We start from the raw sequence: 18926 nt of genomic DNA, 5'->3' as shown, positions 1-18926 counted from the left end.
TGTTAACTACAAGCTTAAGGCAAATGGCATACGCCACCTAAACACTTTGCATGTTTATATCCTGATTTTGTTGGCTGTTGTAATAAAGCGTGACAAGGTCAGGTGTCTGCGTGTAAAAACCTCATTTAGATGGGAGCTGCTGCTGCTGTTGCTGATGTGCTCGCCTAACTGTTAATTCTGTTCCGCATTTTATATGCTGACACGCGTGCAACTTGTATGCAAATTATCCAAGTGGTACTGCTGCTGCTGCTGCACCACCTGTCAAGGGCAAGGACAAGGAGAACACTTACCGTTTAAAAATGGCGCCTTCAAAGGGACAATGTGTCTCCGAAGTGTTGCTGCAAATTACACACATTTCATTTAAGATGTACCCAACTACAAAAACAACAATACTTACTTGTTGGCATAAATTGCTGCACGTCTTGGTTTATTTCGCCCAGCCAATTATAAAAACAATTTCCAAAGCATTTTATCATCCTAATTAGTGGACTTTATTTGAAAAGATATTGAGTTGCCAGACTGTTTGATGATTTAAATTGCAATGGCGCCTCCGTTGTGAAAAGAGTGCTGCCGGTAAGCATGCATTCAGTGTTACCAAAAACTGCAAAACTAAAAATCCAAGAAAAAAAACTTTTAAGCAAGTAATAAAAAAAAACATTTATAAAAGCCGTGTCGATACAATATGTCAGTTCTATGTTAGTAAAACTTATAAAAAAATATTTGTCATAATCAATTAATAAAATAATTCAAAGGCATGTAAACATATATAATTTTGTATATATTTCTTTTAATATAATTATTACAATTTAATTATCTAAACTCAGATCGAACAACAAATATATATTTGCTTATTATTTAAACAAATAAAATATATATACATGAACCACTGTGCAATTTAAACAGTTGTTTGTAATGACTCTGCCAACTTTCTTACAGTTGACCAGGTGGCAACGCCAGTATTCTCTACCAGCTGAGTGAATAAAAAACATATTTGGCAAAAATTAAATGAAAGAAATTAAAAAATGCAAATTGTTGCTCAAAACAAATACGTGCTCATAGTGTTAACCAATTGGAAATACATTAAAATATTTAAAATGCAAATTTGTTGTAATATTCAGTGTAACTCGCAAAGTTGCTAAGCAGCGTCTCAACAACAAAACAATGGCAACATCAGTGTCTGCAATAAAATAGCATAAAAGCTGCGCAGCTTTGAAAAGCTTTCGAATGCTACGTATTTTCGTTTCGCGAGTGCTTTCAGTTTCAGTGGGTCACTCGAAATACGTAGTTGTCGCTGTCGCTCTCAGTGTCGGTGTCGCCAGTTGCTCCGTTTTGTGCGTGCGTGTGTGTTTGTTTTTGGCGCGAGCGTTTTTTGGCAGCAACAAACGGTTTACGTAGCATGTCGCAAGCGTCGTATTAAACACTAAGCAAAGCGGTTAAATAACAAAAATCGAAAACTAACAAAAAAAATACCATAACGGATATCGTTTTTACCTAAATATTGCAAATATTGATTAGCGTTAATTTGTGAGTTTTTTAAAGTTATTTTCTAATATATATTATAATACAGATACACAAATTTATATTGTACACATATTTAAAGTTCAAACCGTTCAATGCACGCGCACAATAAGTGTTAATCACAAATTTATTGGCAACAAGTGTGACGACAATAGTAACAACAGCAGCAACAACAACAACAACACCATCAACAACACCGACAGCACAGTAGGCGCTATCAAGAGCTGAAGGTGACAACGACAAACCAAATTACAAGAACAACAATAGCAATAATAAGTGCTGTTAGTTAGCAACTAAATTAAATGCCAAAAATATTTCTTTACATTTCTGGTTAGGTAAAGCTATATTTATTTTCAACCAAGCACCATATAAGTACGAGTGTTTTTTGGTAATTTCTATGTTGTCATGGGACCTATCAAAAATTTCAATTCTTCCGATTTCGATTTATTTCGCTCGCTTCATTCTCAATTTGGGGCAATCAACTTAATTGTCAATTTTTTTTGTTTTGCCTTGCGTTTTAGTTGCCGCTATTCGTACATTTCCCCACTCTCTCGCTCTCTCTGTTGCGCTCTTTCACACTCTCTCGTTCTCTTTTCGCCTTGACCATCGCCATCAGTCGAGTGCAACTGCACCTGATTTATACTGCGCTTTTTTATGTACATAAGTTAATTCGTATTTCTTTCACGCTTTTGTTTTCAACCTGTCGCATTATATTTATACCCTGTACATAAATTTTGACTCGTAGCATATTGGATTGATTTAAATGTGATTGCAGAGAGCTTTTAAGCAAAGTTTTTTTTGTCGTAATCCTTGTTTAATTATGTTCAAGTTATATTTCTCTGCATTTGTGTCAACAGTATATGCATAATTATTTTACAGGGTATTTCATAGTCCAGGGAGCAAGCTTAACAATCACACTGATTCCGCTTTGTGCTTTTACACACTTTGTCTCTGGTCAATTACCTTGCGTGTTGACAACCCAAATTTCAAAAGGGGGTTTTCCGGTGCAAAGTTAACAGAATCGAATAACCAGTCAGCTGTTTGTTAGGCCATTTAACGGCCAAAACGACTGGAAGTGGCTTAAAGAATTTCATTAATCTTTCTCTAACACTTGATCATTATTGAGAATTTGACTCAAGCGAGAAATAACAGTAAGCACCTACCACAATTTCGTTAAGAAATCTCAACAAAGGAAATTTACAATTGTGAAAAATTCAAACGATTTCTTGTCAACAATTTAAAATACTCTTTCCCAGATAACAATTAATTTAAGACGAAAATTTAGAAAACGTAAATTAATAATGCAGTATAACTTATTGTTATTTGGTATGACATGTTCTCCCAAGTTTCGCAGCTTTTTTTTATTGTTTCAGTTCGTGCTTTCCATTCTTTATTTAATTGAGAAATAAGTATTTATATATATATTACACGTATTTATTTCTAGATAAGTCCAGAAAATATGTATATTGAAATTTTATGGAGTAACTTAACTGAATTCCAATTAAATTTTGTAATAAGATACGCGCAAACAAGTAATTAAGGTAAATAATAAATATCAAATATTGGAATATCATAATTCCCATCGTAATGTATAGAGTATACAATACAAAAGCTGCGATTTTTAGATGGAGAGACAGAGAGAGCGAGAACGAGAACGAGAACGTGGGCATCCAAGTATGTCAATTGAATGATGCCCCAATTGATTTATTTACTTTGGTTTCTATAAGATTGTCATAACTTTGATGCGTGCCCAAGTGGAAACTGGTTTTTTTGTTTGTCAAGTGAATATGAAATTGTTGACCACTCGAAACATTAAATGCAAAATTCTAATAAAATCAAAGCCAAATACCGCCAAAGTACACTTATCTAACAGATACATTTCCATAAAAAATAACTACTTTAGGATTACTCGCATATGCATTATTTTATGGCATGCATAACTGAAATCGATGAGCTCACATGCAACTGTTGCATGTACGTACACAGTAAATGCTTGGCAAGCTTTAGATGATAAGCTAACAGACCCCAGGGTTCGAGTTCCAATCCCCAACCCTGTTAAACCAATTCGCAACAGACCTGCAAACAAGTATTTTCTTTCCTATTTTTTTTTTAATGGGCTCGACATTATCACGTTCAGTTATTGTTCCTGTTATTATTATATACGGACTGTTGTTGTCGCTCTTCTCTTTGTTGTTGCTGTTGTTATGGTTGTCTTGCTGATTACTCATATTTTTTGGTAAGCGACCTTAAGGCTTTCATTATGAACGATTACTTTTGAGCTTTGGCATTTGGTAAGCGCCTGCGATAATGGAAAATTTATAGTTCGAAGGTTGCTTTGTTGTCATCATATTAATATAACCGGAACCAATTGAAAGGGTATATATTTGGATTTACCATCATAACTTCCTTCCCTTAAATTTGTTTCAATGATTACCGTACATCCATTTTGCAAATTTTAGGTAGAGCTTACTTTAATTTTAGCAAAATATCATATTTTTAAAATTATTTTTTAATATTATGAATGAATTTGAAATAATAAAATGATGTAATGAAACGTTACTTGCCTGTATTTATCGTTTCCTGAACTCAAAACATGGAACTTAAATGAAAGTGCAAACAATTTTTAAAGTGCAATACATTAACTAAAATTTAGCTTGACTCAAAAACAAATATTTATTTAAATGTTTATGCGTATTTGAATTTGTAATTTGATTGTAAAAGGGCTTACTTAGTATTTCGTATAATAAATTTCAATAAACCAAGCAAATATTTAAGTCGAAATTCTTTTATATACTTCACAAGTCACAAAACGTCTTATCAGGTTTTGGTGTCATCATCATTGCCATCATCATTATCGAGTTGGAAGGGGAACTGTTTGTAAGACAACAAGATCAGACAAATATATAGCTCAGTCAGATATAATACAGATCTATTTAAGTTGCTGCAGTGGGTAAACCAGTCTCCAGATTTAGTTCTATTATATAGTGCGACAAAAGTGTTACGAGTTTCCCAAGTGCAAAATTCAGCAAAAATGGTTGAAGTACGTAATGAACATCAATAAATATTCAAAATTATCTATATGTATCTCTAATATTGATATGCACTATTATCATTGGTTTGCCATCAAGATAGTAGTACGGGTATAACATGTGATTGAGCAAATAAAAGCTTGGTATATCTACGACTATTTCAAGGCCCTCCAACACTGATAAGGACTACAGATCCGACTATCTATGCGCCAGTAGCAACAAGTGAATAAAATCGAATGGAAAATTCTGTCAGATTTCTTATGTTTTGCCCAAAAAATGTTTTGACTAATGAGTTTAATTCACAAGTTGTGATAAGCTAAAGTGGACAAAACTTGATAAGAAAAAGATGTGAAATCACTTGGCACCACCCACAAGAGACATCTATATTTTTCCAGCTTTTACTTTTCGCCCCGTTGCATTATACAACTTTTCACACCTGCCCGACAACCCCTGTTCAATAGTTATGTATTTGTTATAGTTGTAAACGGTTGCCCTCCAATAATCCATTTTGGCCAAGCACTTTTTTCACTCTGTATGGAAAAAAATAGAAAAAATAACCGGTTTCTAAGTATTTGGCTAGTAGAACTAATGGAGAACCGTACGGCGCCATTGAACGCTGCCCAGGGGCATCCCAATTAAGTTAATGTACTGAGCTTAAGTACGGTGAATACCCTGTGTATACATTACGTGATAGGTATGCATGATTTACAATTTAAATGTATTCTTTTCATGCGTGGTATTTTATAGTCGATCTTACTTTATTCCTATGGATTATGAGCTTTCAGTTTAATGTTTTAATTTCATGCAGGGCATTTTATAGTCGACTTAACTCTATTCCTCTCCTGTTTTTATGTCTTTATTACTCATTAATTTTGCGTTAACAAATACGAAATTATTATCAAAGCTGTTGCTTATAAAGCTGTATTTAACTGTTTGCATGTGAAACGTGAGTTGTTTACCGGTTTTGTCATCCAAAAATAAATGAATAGATATGTAACTATATGGAAACAAACTTATAGCATTGGTACCAAGTCAAGGCAAAGCGGAAGTTATTACAATTAAATCTAAACAAATAGATAGGCAAAAATACAGTTTTTTTAAATTGCCTTGAACAAATTTTAAACTTGTGACTTATTTAAAGGTATGCATACTTTTACTAAGCACTATGCCTGCCTATATTCTAGATTTTTAGCTCAAGAGGTTTCTAGTTACTGTAAAGAATTCTTTGCAAAGCTGGGAAAATAAAAAAAAAAAACTTTTAAAATTTGCATATGTTGCTGATCTAGCACATGTTAATACCCTGTACTCATTGAAAATATGAAACAGGTGAAATAAATTCGCGCAAAAGATAGAATGAGATATTTTCTGCTCTATAAAATATGTAGGTTTGTATATAAGAAAAGAAACTTTAAGCAAGTAGAAAAATACATGAGAATTTTAAGTATAATGAATTTAAAATATATACATATATTTGCAAATCCTTACATCTATAAAGTACAACATATTCTCTTTAAAATTAAGTTCAGTTTTTAAAATTGGGATCTTGACAAATTGAAAATATCGAATTTTTAACTTAGTTCTCAACATAATTGATCGTGCCATATCAATTGAATCACTTGATCTCACACAGCAATCAAGTCAATAACTGTTCGCAGAATCTGTAATTAGAGAGACAATCGCGAGATTGATCTTTTTGAAATTTAAATTTTTTAATATATAAATAAATTATATAAATGTACAGTCATATATAGCATTTACTTGACCCACTAAAGGCATTGAACTTGACATTGCACTGGTTCTGTTATAAAATCGTCAGTCTCAACGGCTGGCTTCGGATCTGGTAAGATGTGAGGCAATGCGATGTTTAAATTACAATTTAATCTCATTTTTTCTTAGTCAGCGACTTGTCTAACCGGTTAAGAGTTCTTTATTTACTTTAGTTTTTACCGCTTTTAATGTTACTTAGTACTAACTGTTTCTGCTTGTAACAGCAACTCAATTTAATTGTTTCCTATAACGGTTAAAAACATTTTTTTAATTTATGAAAACAAGCCCAAAGTGTGTTTCAGTCATTGATAATAGCCTGAGTATCGTAATACTCTTAATAAGATTTTGGTCACATAATCCTGCCTGCTGATCACAAGATAATTTATGTTAAATAAATATTTTTAAGGCGATTACTAAAAGTAGTATTTGATACATTTCTTCGTAATACTTATAGTTTTTTATCAATAGTTGATCAGACACAAAATACTATGACGTTAGTTTATGAAATTTCTTGGCTTTTAATTGAAAAAAAAAAAGTTTAATATAGAATGGACAACGGATTAAATTTTATCAAATTCAATCATGCTGTGGATGTAAAAAAGCAGGTGTTTATAAATCAAGTAAACATCATTAAATGCTTCTTTTTAACCAATTTGTTTGACTATTAGCAATTCCGATTGTTAGCCATAGTTATTCATAAAGTTTTTCAGAAATTGATAGACAACAATTGTTAGCTGTAGGGTTGTGTGTACAATTAATAATTATACATATTAGTATAATCAACGCGTTAAACAACACAAACCAAGACACAAAAAAAATCTACAATTTCACTAGACTTCGACGTCAATAGACAATTCGGACCAGACAAGGGCAACGCTGCGTATGCGTAATCAATGCTGTAGATAAGTAAATAAAGTTGTTCAGTTTCTGCCATTTTTTCAGATGATATTGTATGATGATTAATATGTTTTTTTGTGATCAGCTGCTGCACGCATGTTGATTCAATGATTCGAGCAATTAGATATTGGTGTTAATTTCCAAAGAGGAACAATCGCTTGTATTTATACCCTGTACTATGCCAACTGTAGATTCAGTCGTGCCATGTACATGGAGTGTTGAGTAGTGAGTGGTGCTAATTGCAGTTATCTAACTGGCAATTGTAACTGGTAAATAATGTGTTTATTGCCAGTGGGATTGACTCCACTTTGTATGAAAGTCTTATCTATCATTTGTATTTTAGCTATAAATCTATATTTTTGCAACAACTAAATGATTTGTAGATTAAACTAATCTATAATCTTTGTTATACATTGCAGAAACCCAAACATTATCTGAAATCAGCACGTAAATGTGCCTGGAAACAATTAAAAGACTTGAATCGACGTCAGCAATTGCGACGATTACAGGACGAGGATCCGGAAACTTATAACGAAGCTGGTACTTTGTTAATACCCCTCTGGATAGAGACTCAATCCAGAGAAGAAGATACTGAAGCGGATCGTATAGCTCGACTGCGGAGCGTGCAATATCTGAGAGATCTACGAACCCATCGCTATACTGACACCCATGTGGAACCTAGCAGCTGTACAGAATTTGTAGAAGTAGTCGAAGCAACAGAGGAGCACACAATGCCCAACGATAAGGAGAATCCAGAGTGAGTTTATGCCTGTCAATCTATGTTCAATTATTTCTAATCTTTGTTCTCTGATACCTAGAACCAAACCGCTCAACAACAATAACAATGGCAACGGTAAAAGCGCCCAAAGTAAACCAAAAATACAACCAAAGTACAGCATCCATAGGGATGTGCTCACACACGAGCTGGTCATCAAGGACACAGGCTATGCGGCCAGAGATAAGAGTATTCCCTCCTCATTGCGAAATTGCTGGCGAGGTTGGAATTTCCTCTCCCTCTTTACCGGCGTTATACCCATCCTACAGTGGCTGCCACAGTATTCGCTGCGGCGGGACCTTATCGGTGATATTATAGCCGGTTTCACGGTGGCCATCATGAATATACCCCACGGCATGGCCTATGGCATGTTGGCTGGTGTCTCCGCCGGAAATGGCCTCTACATGGCTGTGTTTCCGGTGCTTGTCTACATGCTGCTCGGCACCTCGAAGCATATTTCAATCGGCACCTTTGCCGTGGCCAGCATGATGACCCAAAAGGTGGTGCTAACCTATGCCAATTTTGATCCCAATGCAGCTATAGTTACAGCAACAACCACAACAGCGTCTCCACTCACATCGCTTGCCACATCAACAGCTGAGTCTCTGTCACTGCTCTCCACAACAACAGCAACTACAACAACAACAACAACAACAGCAGCAGCTGCTCTGCTGCTACAAAATGCAACAACAACCATGCTGCCAGAAAATATTATCACAAATCTGGAGGTGGTCACTTCACTAGCCTTGGCTGTGGGTATTGTGAATGTAAGTGGAAAAATTATTTCATTATCACTCTTTTAACGGAAACAATACTAAAGAATCATAACAAAGTATACCTCAAGTATGATACGAATTCAGCTTTCATTTAAGCACCTGTCAAAGTGAATATCTTATCTGTAACTTGATGGTACAAACATAATTCTTAACTAATATACTTCTAAGTTATCAGTTGAGAAGTGAGCTATTATTGAAGATTTTTATCTAACTTCTGTTCCACTTTTTCATATTTTGAGTATTAATAGCTATCTACTTTCTTGCTGTTTAACGACTTTTTAATTTTAAATATTTTGGCTAAAAAGTACACCTGAAATTTCCAAATACTTCTCCCATTCTCCATCCTCTCAATGTATAATTGTTAAAACTAATATATTTCATTTTAAATTTCAGCTGCTTATGTCCTTCTTCAGGCTGGGAACACTTGCATCCCTGTTGAGTGAGCCTCTGGTGAATGGATTTACCACAGCGGCCGCATGTCATGTGGTCACCGCACAGCTGAAGGATGTGCTCGGCATAGCGGTGCCACGTCATAAGGGCGCCTTCAAGATCCTGTACACTGTGATAGATGTGGTTAAGGGTGTGCCTGATACGAACCTCGTTAATTTTGGTTTCTGCATGGGCGTCATCATCTTTATGACCATTTGCAATGAGTGCCTGAAGCCGTTCCTGAGTAAACGCTGTCGTTTCCCGCTGCCCGGCGAACTCATCGCTGTCATTGGAGGCACGCTGATCTCGAAATTCTGTCACCTTAAAGCGGATTTCAATTTGCAGCCGGTGGGCGTTATTCCAAAAGGTCTTCCGGATTTTCAATTACCGCGTCTCGATCTGGTGCCTTTGGTTGCCGTCGATTCCATAGCCATTGCTATAGTAACCTATTCGATCATAATGTCCATGGGCTTGACATTTGCCAAGAAACATGGCTATGAAGTGCGTGCGAATCAAGAATTATTTGCCATGGGCGTGGGCAACATTGTGGGCGGTTGCTTCTCCTGCCTGCCCATGGCCTGCTCCCTATCACGCTCAGTTATTCAGGATCAAACGGGAGGAGTCTCTCAAATTGCATCCCTTGTGTCAGCCTCATTGGTGGTGGCAACCATAATGTGGATTGGACCGTTCTTCAGTGATTTGCCCAGGGTATGTATGATTCTATAACTTACTTAACGTTAATGTATATTTAATAAAAAGTACATTTTTTCTTACAGTGTGTTCTGGCTGGCGTCATTATTGTGGCCCTGAAGCCCATGTTTATGCAGGTCAAAGAGCTGAAGAAGTTCTCCAAGCAGGGCAAACTGGAAATGTTCACCTGGATATTCACATTTCTATGTGTGGTGCTCATTGATATTGATATTGGGTAGCTAAGAACTATATATACCCTGCAATTACATTTATATAATAATGCTCTCTGTATATTTTTTTGCAGTCTGCTTATTGGCGTTTGCGTCTCGTTGTTGGCGCTGTACATAAAGGGTCTGAAACCATACTCCTGTCTTTTGGGCTACATGCCAGAAGCGCCTGGCATCTATATGGACATGAATCAGCATCGCAATGTGATGCAAGTGCCGGAGACGCGCATCTTTCGGTATTGCGGCTCACTCAACTTTGCCACAAGCCTCTTTTTCCGCCGCGCGCTCAACGAGACTGTGGGTCTGGACAAGAATAGCAAAAGCAGTAGAAGTCCTAAAGCGAAACCCACCTATGCACAGGTGTCACAAAATGGTGGCAATGCCATCAAAGGACAATTCATGGAATCGGCGGATTCATTTCAGTTTCTTATACTAGACTTTACGATGCTCGGTCACATCGATGTCGCCGGCTGCAGTACATTAAGTGATATCAGCAAGGAGCTGAAGGCGCGCGGTGCTCGTATGCTGCTGGCCAGCCCCGTGGATCGCGTGTATGACACTCTGGTGCACAGTATGGCCCTCAGCGAGGGTCCCTTCGAGATCTTTCCGACCCTCCATGATGCCGTGGAGTATGCGAATGCCTTTCGTACTGCGTGAGGTGATTCGTACATGTGATAGCAACTTGTGGAGCGTAACAACAACAATAATAACAATAACAACTTCTAATGTTAACCACATTAAGCTTTAAGTTGACTTTTAAAGTTTGTTGCCGTCTTTCAAATCGCTGAGATTTAGGCTAAGTTCATTTAAGTGCCCTTTCGGGATAGATCATCAGATTGTTACCTATTACCAAAATGTCAGATACAATAATATTTTGTACTTAAAACAACAATTTGCCCCCAGTCCTCCCCTTTACCCACCATTGACAAAAGAGGCGGTGTGGAGGCGTGGCGTTTAGTACCTAAAACTATGTATGCACCGCCGAGCAACTAAAAAATTGAAGAAATGTATTTTGTGCAATGTGTACCTAAAAATGATCAATTCACATTTAGCTCCTAAGCTTATGTAAAGCCAATTGTGAACTGTACATAAACATTAAACTAAAAATTTTATTTACAAGCATTTAATGAAACTTTATTTGGAGAGAAAAAATTTTATTACAGCTTAAAAGAAGCAGATTTATCGAATGACATTAAAAAAACTCACCGAAAATGATTTGCTTAGAATATATGTGTTAAAATTCATTGAAATTTCATTTTTATAAATATTTACATAATAGAGAAGTCGTTTAATTTTATTTAATATATTTTTTAATGGCCGTCAAGCTGTTATAATTAAAAAAAATATATTCTAAAGCAACAATCATAAATTGCCATTTTAGTATGAGCCCCAAAGTATGCTACAATATTTTGTTTTCACATGCGTTCCACAAGTCCACTGAACCAAACGGAAATACCGACCCTGCGAGAGGGAGTGAGAAAGAGATAGATTCCAAGTCATCGTCACGTACAATCGCAGAGCTGACACCGAGCAATTAGCAGGTAAAATGACTAAGTAAACCCCATTTTCAACAATTTCGGGTACTTGCGCGGTAATTTGTTTGTCTAAAAACTAAAGTCAAACGTGTCGGAGGAAGTCAACCGACTACTGTATACTGTAAATAGTCAGCACAGAAGGTACATAAAGAGCTGATTAGTTATCAAATAGTCGTCAGTGTCAGGTGGATAAGGTCAAGTCCAGATGTCATTAATAGAGACCTGCTCTTGGAAAATTAACCAAATTTTATTGGTCGCATATTAAAACAATTAACTCGACTTTGATTAAACCCGATTAGAATGGGATTTTGTTGCGTTTTGCGGTTGTCCAGCTCAAGTTTAAGTTTAGTTCTCTGTACTGAAGGTGATTCCGATGTGACAAACAATGAGGTACTCGTACATATATCTAAATACACACGAGGGCATATAACTACTATATTTTTGTAAGAAATAGAAGGAGTACTGAGAATTGCTTCTGGAAAAGATTTAGCCTAACTATAGCCGAAATTTTGTATAGGCTTTGGAAGTAATTTTATAAAATATAAATATTTATTTAAATCAAATCAATTAACCTTTTCTTTGTAAAATTAAATAAATAAATAAGGAATTTTAGTATTTATTGCTCAGCTGATAGGCATTGTATTATAATATTTTCAAATGTTGGTTTAATTTTTTGTAAATATTTAAGGATTATATTGTTCGAGTCCATATAATTTAAGAATAATTCCAAAAAAGTCAAGATATAGATATTACCAACATACTTCGACTTTCAATACCAACTATTCCTGAGTACATGTATAAACTTTGTTAAAATCAAAGTTGAACTCGGAAAACCTTCAGCAATTAGCGGCTTAATTTAGTTAGGCAAACAACTTGGTTGCCCAAACATTTGGCCAAGACAATTTCATAAGCAATTTTCATGCTAAGGTCAAAATTACTAGTTGTCTTCTCTTGGCGATAACAAATAACAAAATAAAGAGAAGAAACAAAAAGTAAATAACCCATACTTGTAGCTTCCCTCAATACAGTCTGACAAATGCCTAATTCGTTTATTGTTAACTTCACAAAATTGTTGGCTTGTTTAGCACTTTTATGGCTCTGTTAACACCAAGTGGCCCGACTCATCTCAATGCTCTCGGTACGGTTCAGGTTGCATGGCAAAAATAGAAAAACAATTACACTGCCTGTTAATAATATTGTTGTTATTTTTCGTGCTGTTGTTATTATTATTGTTGTTGTCGCTGCTGCTGTCAAACATTTTGCATCTGACACACGCTGTGGGAACCTTTTTGCTTTTTATAGTCGCTATAAATTTTTATATCTGTAAATATGCACATATTTTATACCCTGCAGCTATGTATAAAGGGGTATTATAGTAGTAGGCCTGTAACAAATATCAGTGTAGGTAACAGAAAGTATGTCTTTATATTAAAACATATATGATATATATCATATGGTTTATATATACTGATAGTTTCATCACGATGAGATGGTTTAAATTATTAGATACACAAGATATTTAACAAATTATTTTTAATCCGTTTACAGAGCATCTCTAGGTTGAGCTAGCACTAATACTTATTGAAAATTTCTCAAAATGGTCAAGCAACAACTTGAGTTTCATTGGGAAATCATTTTGCATTTAGTTAAGAGTCTCTTGATGTGCCTGATGCATCAATCATTAATAGTATTTTCAGGAGAACTTTATATGATTTTAAACAAGTCAATTAATAATATACACATGAGTTTTTATGTACCATATAGATACTAAGTATATATATTTATATCTATTTATATGAGTTATGTTAGCAAGTGTGAGGCTCGTTGCGTTTTCTCAAGGTGACAAGCGTCAAAGGCGTTAAATTGTTGCATTTAATTCAAATGATTCTAAAATTTAATCGGTTTTTATTTAGCTAAGTGGAAAGAACAGGAATGAAAACAAAATTAAGAAAGCAGTATAGTTTTGCATGTACTATACGTAACGTAAATAAATGGTCGAAAAAACTCAAAGTTTTCTTATGCGATTGTAATACAATTTGCATACTCCAAGAGTGAAAAAATTAGGTGTAATATTTTCAATCATCTAAATCCTATAATCTTACTAAATAATACGTTTTTTAACCTCTGTTTTTGTTGCATGTGTTTTAAAAATCGTATCAAAATTATTATAGAACAATCAAAAACTGTGTAGATGAACTGTAAAACCTAAAAGAAAACTGGTCAATTTTGATGGAAAAAATAATCAAAAATGCCTTGAATAAAGAAAGTTAATTTAGGTTTTAGAAGCTGAAACAAATATGTATAAAATTAAAAGCTTTCAATTTCCCGAAAAAAAAGATATTAGTATAAAATATTATTTAAAATATTAATTTTTTTTTATAACATTTCAAGTGCGCGCTGTGCAAAAATTGCATAAAATGAAACAAAGGCTATGGCTATGGAGAAAAACGCCGTACTTAAAACATGTTTTGTTTACTCAATACATTTTCACAAGCTGAGCAGTAATGAAAAAAAAAAACCAACATAAGCGAATGAAAAAACAGACATAAATGAAAACAAAAACAAATACTAAGGTACTGAGAAGTATTTTGCGGTTTGTAAGCCAAACTCAAAGCTTCCTCTCTCTGGCCTCTGTTGTGCGTCTCTTTTGCACCTGCAACGATCGATATTGTGTTGTGCATTGTTGTAATTTTGCTCAGCTCAGAGACACCGTAGAAATACAACGAAGCTCTTTGTGAGCGAAACTAATAAAAAACCAAGCTCCCAATCTGTTCCCACAACCAGTTTCAAGCGATCGCTCGTGCGGTGGAGACGGTGTGGAATATATTTTGGAAAGACTTCTACAGTTGCTGCCCAGCTGCCGACGCTATACAAATTTTTGCAAGAACTCATATAACAAAAATTATAATAAGCGATAAAGTGAGTTAATGTCTAGCTAAAATGCAATATGCAAAATAATACTGCACCCACTGGGATATACTAGTTTTATATTGTAAGGATAAACTAATAGAAAAAAATTAAGCAAACTGACAATCAAGTAAAAAGCGCATTGAAAAGTTGTTTTCCATGGATATGACAACAACAATAACAACACAACACAAATAACAACAAATACATGCACATAACTCATTAACAATTATCAGCTGCAAAAGGCCGACAGAAACAATTAAAAAAAAAAAAACTAAGTAAAAGGAATATCAACCGGAACTTTTCAACCCATAAAAGTAGTTGAAAAAATAAATAATAAATTTAAAATTAACAAATGATTAGTAATCAGTTAATAATATTATGTGTGGTGCGCGTTAAGGCTTACATAAGTATGGACCAAAAATTACAACTTCAACAATAAACTTAAAAGCTCAATAAAAACACCAAAACAAAATTGCAAAAAGTGTCATAAGAAATGAAGTAAGAAAGCGCAAGTGCGAGTGCACGACCGATAAATACCCTGCAGCTAATTAATGAATTAAACAATTTTATAAATTGGTAAATTTTAGTAACTAAATTCTATTAAATAAATTTAATAAATGTTAGTTGGATAGTCAAAATTCTTAACTTCTCAAAGTCGAATGTAACCTCCATAAGAAATTTTGAGAGTGCAGGGTAAAATATCCAAGAAATATTGTCACGAGACAAAAGACAATATTAAAAATGTGATAAGTAAATAAGACAATAAGGCGTCACTTTAATATTCACTATAAAACCAAAACGATAATAAAACTCAGGAATACCTAAAGAACAGCTCATAAAATCAGCAGGAAATTGTAGTTGCTGTGGTAAAAGACAGCAACAAAAACAAATTAGTCAAGTCATAAAAATCAAATAAACGCAAATTTGAAATATATATTGTAATATTAACAAGAGTTTCCCCCACTTTTCTTTGTAGTTCCCGCCGAATCTCTTGCCATTAAACCAACCAAGTGCAACAACTAAAAATTATTTATTGTTAATTACTTGGCAATTTACAAGAAAAAACCGTCAAAATTGGTTACCTAACGAAAACCTCGTTTGTGCTACACGAAGGCAACAGAGTAAGTCAATAAATAAATAATAAAGAAATATTTATAATAAACTGGCAAATAATGTGAAACGCTGAGTATACACAAAAGAGTTGGTTTTTTAATAAATAAAAAAAAGAGCTTATCAAGTAATTCGATCTTTTTTAAGAAATGGGAACGATTTATTACTTTTAAAAGGGAAATCTTATAGACTTCAATAGCTCCTATATATAACTATTTTAATTGAACCATTGTCAATAATTTCTGAAGAACTTCTTTTTTTATTGCTTTAACTAATTGAATCAAATATTCCAAGTAATGATTATTCTAGACGTTTGGTTTTAATAATAAATCCAATCGGATTAGTCAGGTACTTTACCCGATGGAATAAAATCATCATTATGTGTAGCAGCGGTACGTAATTATCAAAAGATCAGATAATCCTGCTAATTGGTTCGATCTTCATGTATGCGAATATACGAGAACAAGCTCGTAGAACACACGTCTGACAACGCCCCATAATTAATGACGACTTTCAGATGACTTACTGTCAACTAAGACACGATTTTCACTATATAGTACTGCTTAAATATACTGATGTTGTTTTTCTCTGTACATAAAAAAAAAAAAAAAACAGTGTGAGAACATTTTTTTAATAACCGCAATTAACTGACGAACTTCAAGTGGCTCATTTAAATTTCAAAAATTCAGCTCGACCTGAGATGTTATTTAGATACGATATTGCTAGAGAGTGAGGAGCACTACAATTACTCATCCAATGTAATTATATATAATTTATGTAAAGAACAGATCACTTATAATCATGAAGTTGTGTGTTTTGGTTTAGAATAGCGCTATTATCTGATTAATTTGAAGTACTTTCATTTCATTATATTAATATTAATGAGTATTTTTTGACTCGTGTCGCATATCTAGTTTACTTTTGTACCCCCTCAAAGTATTCCTGACATCAAAAAGCTCAATGCATGCATTAGCTTCCACAAAATAAGCTCCACACAGCAAAAACATCCACAAGCAGCAGCAATAACAACAATAACGCGTGCGCTTGTCTAATGCTTCGCCTCGGTTAAGTTGGCGTCGCCGTCGACGTCGACGTCGCGATCACAGTTGCCGTATAAAGTGGGTCATGGTTAAGTGTACTTCAGCCTCAGCTGCGAGCTGCGCTTGCGCCGTTCATTCGCTGTTTACGCATTACGCGCTCAGCTGTCGTCGGAACAGTGTCTAACTGTTACATCGCTCTCACAAACTTTTACTTACATTACACACTCTCTCAAGTTCACGCTCACGCTCACTATCTCTCTCTTTGTCTTTCTCCTACCAAACAGGACGACATGGGGTTTAGTTCACGCATGGACTGCTGCGGGCAGTTCGTAAAATATAGTTTGTTTATAGCAAACTTTGTGATGTTCGTAAGTTGCTTAAATAGGCTTTTTATTTGATGTATTTTATTATTAACATTAAAATTGTTTGCTTAGGTGGGCGGCGCCATTGTCTTCTGCCTGACACTGTGGACTCTAGTGGATCGCAGCTTTGTGAATGAGCTTTTGGGAACGAATCTTTTCTCCGGCGCTGTCTATGTCCTGCTTGTCACATCGGTCATCATTTGCCTGGTCTCATTTTTGGGCTGTGTGGGCGCTGGAAAGGAAGTGAAATGCTTGCTTTTAACGGTAAGCAAAATGGTTAAACAAAATAACATTTATATAAAGTTTCTTAAAAAATGTTTTTGTAAGATTTAAAAAAAAAAATTGTAAATGCCCAATTTTAATCGAATTTTTTTATATACAATAACTCTCATTTTGAAACTCTTCATTTAACATAAAAAAATAAGTGATGTTCTGTAACTTTTGTTTTAAAATAACATATAGGATTTTTCCGTTCATTTTATTTTTCATATAAAAAAAGAACTAAAAATGATTATATATTATTAAAGTTAATAGAAGCTAGAAATAGAAATTAAAAGGTTAAAATTTAAACTTTAGTGTAATCCATGTATTCGAAAATATTTTCCACCCATTGATTTGCTCAATTAAAGTAATTAACTGATACTTTCAGTCCCTGCTTATAATAGATCTGCAAGGGCATAGAAATCTTTGTTATGCCGAAATTATTTTACTTGTGCCACTTGGTTTAAAGTCCAACTGTTAAATATCTATGTATTTACGTATTATCTTCACTTACTTTGATTTCCAAATTTTTAACATCTATTTACATACCATCTCCAGTATTTCATAATAGTGGCTTTGGTTTTCGTGACCATGTTAATTGGCGGTGTCTTGGGCTACGTGTTTCGAGAGCGGGTGCAACAGACTATGCGACAGGTAAGGGATATAGACACAACAACTCAAGCATATATATTAACCATGATTCATGACCAGGAAATGAGATCCACCATGGCGCTATACGGCAGTCGACGGGAGATTACACAGGCGTGGGACTTGACGCAGGAGCGTTTGCAGTGCTGCGGTGTGGACACCTGGCATGATTGGAATCGCTATGGACCCGTGCCGGAGTCGTGTTGTCAGGAGTTGTTCGGGGGTCAGCGCAAGGAGTGTACCATCTTTCCCACCATTACGAATCTGTACAATCAGGGCTGTCTATATGTGACGACGAACTTCATCAGGGATCATGCGGCTGTCATTGGCGGCACATCCATTGCGGTGGCTATACTTATGGTAAGAATTCCCAACTATATATCTATATAGTGTCCTAACACTTCGCTTTTTGTCTAATAGATTTTTGGCATGATATTCTCTTGTTTGCTATTCAATATGATTGAATAGCGCCACATCGGAGGAGCGACTAAGGAAGATGACAGCGCTCCGAGTGAAACCCATTTGTAATGTTATCTTAAGAGTATTATCCGAATGTATGATATGTTAGATCCCTTACGCGTTAGTCTTTGCGTTTGTATTATGTACTTCTGTATATGTATATCTTGTGTATGTATACGCTTAAATATCTTATTATGTAAGTCATTAAATGTATACCTAGTGTACATCCATGTTGTAATCGCGCCTGTTATCATCTGTTACATAATTTTGTATTCACCTTTTTATACGTTTTGTTATCATTTAAGTAAGTCCCTCAAATTCTCCATGTAAACATATATTTTTGTTAACTTTTAAGTTTTCCTTCTATTGTTTATAGCGCCTGCATATGGTTTCAAATACTTAAAATACATATGCAATTTTATACACTTTGCGTATAAGTTAAATTCCTAATTATAGCTGAGATTGGCAGAAATTTTAATATAGGTGCATTTTT

General features: G+C 34.8%; 2 protein-coding genes and 1 long non-coding RNA gene across 5 annotated transcripts; 2 read left to right on the top strand and 1 right to left on the bottom strand.

The window, feature by feature from the left end:
- Positions 1 to 290: 290 nt before the first annotated feature.
- Positions 291 to 591, bottom strand: LOC117787266. The gene is made up of 2 exons (XR_004617676.1): positions 398 to 591; positions 291 to 338 (listed from the first exon to the last, which is right to left on the bottom strand). It is a non-coding gene; the product is annotated as an uncharacterized LOC117787266 (long non-coding RNA).
- A 663-nt stretch (positions 592 to 1254) lies between these two features.
- LOC117787311 (sulfate anion transporter 1) lies at positions 1255 to 11230 on the top strand. Of its 3 annotated transcripts, XM_034625803.1 has the most exons (7): positions 1255 to 1524; positions 1601 to 1748; positions 7631 to 7968; positions 8030 to 8753; positions 9156 to 9899; positions 9968 to 10116; positions 10186 to 11230. In XM_034625803.1, exons 3-7 carry the CDS (start codon positions 7943 to 7945, stop codon positions 10763 to 10765), a joined length of 2223 nt encoding a protein of 740 aa, XP_034481694.1. In that variant the 5' UTR covers positions 1255 to 1524; positions 1601 to 1748; positions 7631 to 7942; the 3' UTR covers positions 10766 to 11230. The 3 variants fall into 3 exon arrangements, with proteins under 3 accessions (XP_034481694.1, XP_034481692.1, XP_034481695.1); XM_034625801.1 differs by lacking the exon at positions 1601 to 1748; XM_034625804.1 differs by lacking the exons at positions 1255 to 1524; positions 1601 to 1748 and adding an exon at positions 7463 to 7480.
- Positions 11231 to 14431: 3201 nt separating this feature from the next.
- On the top strand, positions 14432 to 18907 carry LOC117787204 (CD151 antigen). The gene is made up of 7 exons (XM_034625670.1): positions 14432 to 14562; positions 15530 to 15674; positions 16988 to 17071; positions 17138 to 17329; positions 17885 to 17980; positions 18038 to 18334; positions 18395 to 18907. The coding sequence occupies exons 3-7, from the start codon at positions 16994 to 16996 to the stop codon at positions 18440 to 18442; spliced, it is 711 nt and encodes a 236-aa protein (XP_034481561.1). The 5' UTR covers positions 14432 to 14562; positions 15530 to 15674; positions 16988 to 16993; the 3' UTR covers positions 18443 to 18907.
- The last annotated feature ends 19 nt before the right edge of the window (positions 18908 to 18926 follow it).

The sequence above is a fragment of the Drosophila innubila genome (assembly GCF_004354385.1).
Source record: "Drosophila innubila isolate TH190305 chromosome 3L unlocalized genomic scaffold, UK_Dinn_1.0 0_D_3L, whole genome shotgun sequence".
Taxonomy (NCBI): Eukaryota; Metazoa; Arthropoda; class Insecta; order Diptera; family Drosophilidae; genus Drosophila; species Drosophila innubila.
This window is presented reverse-complemented; position numbering and strand designations above follow the sequence as displayed.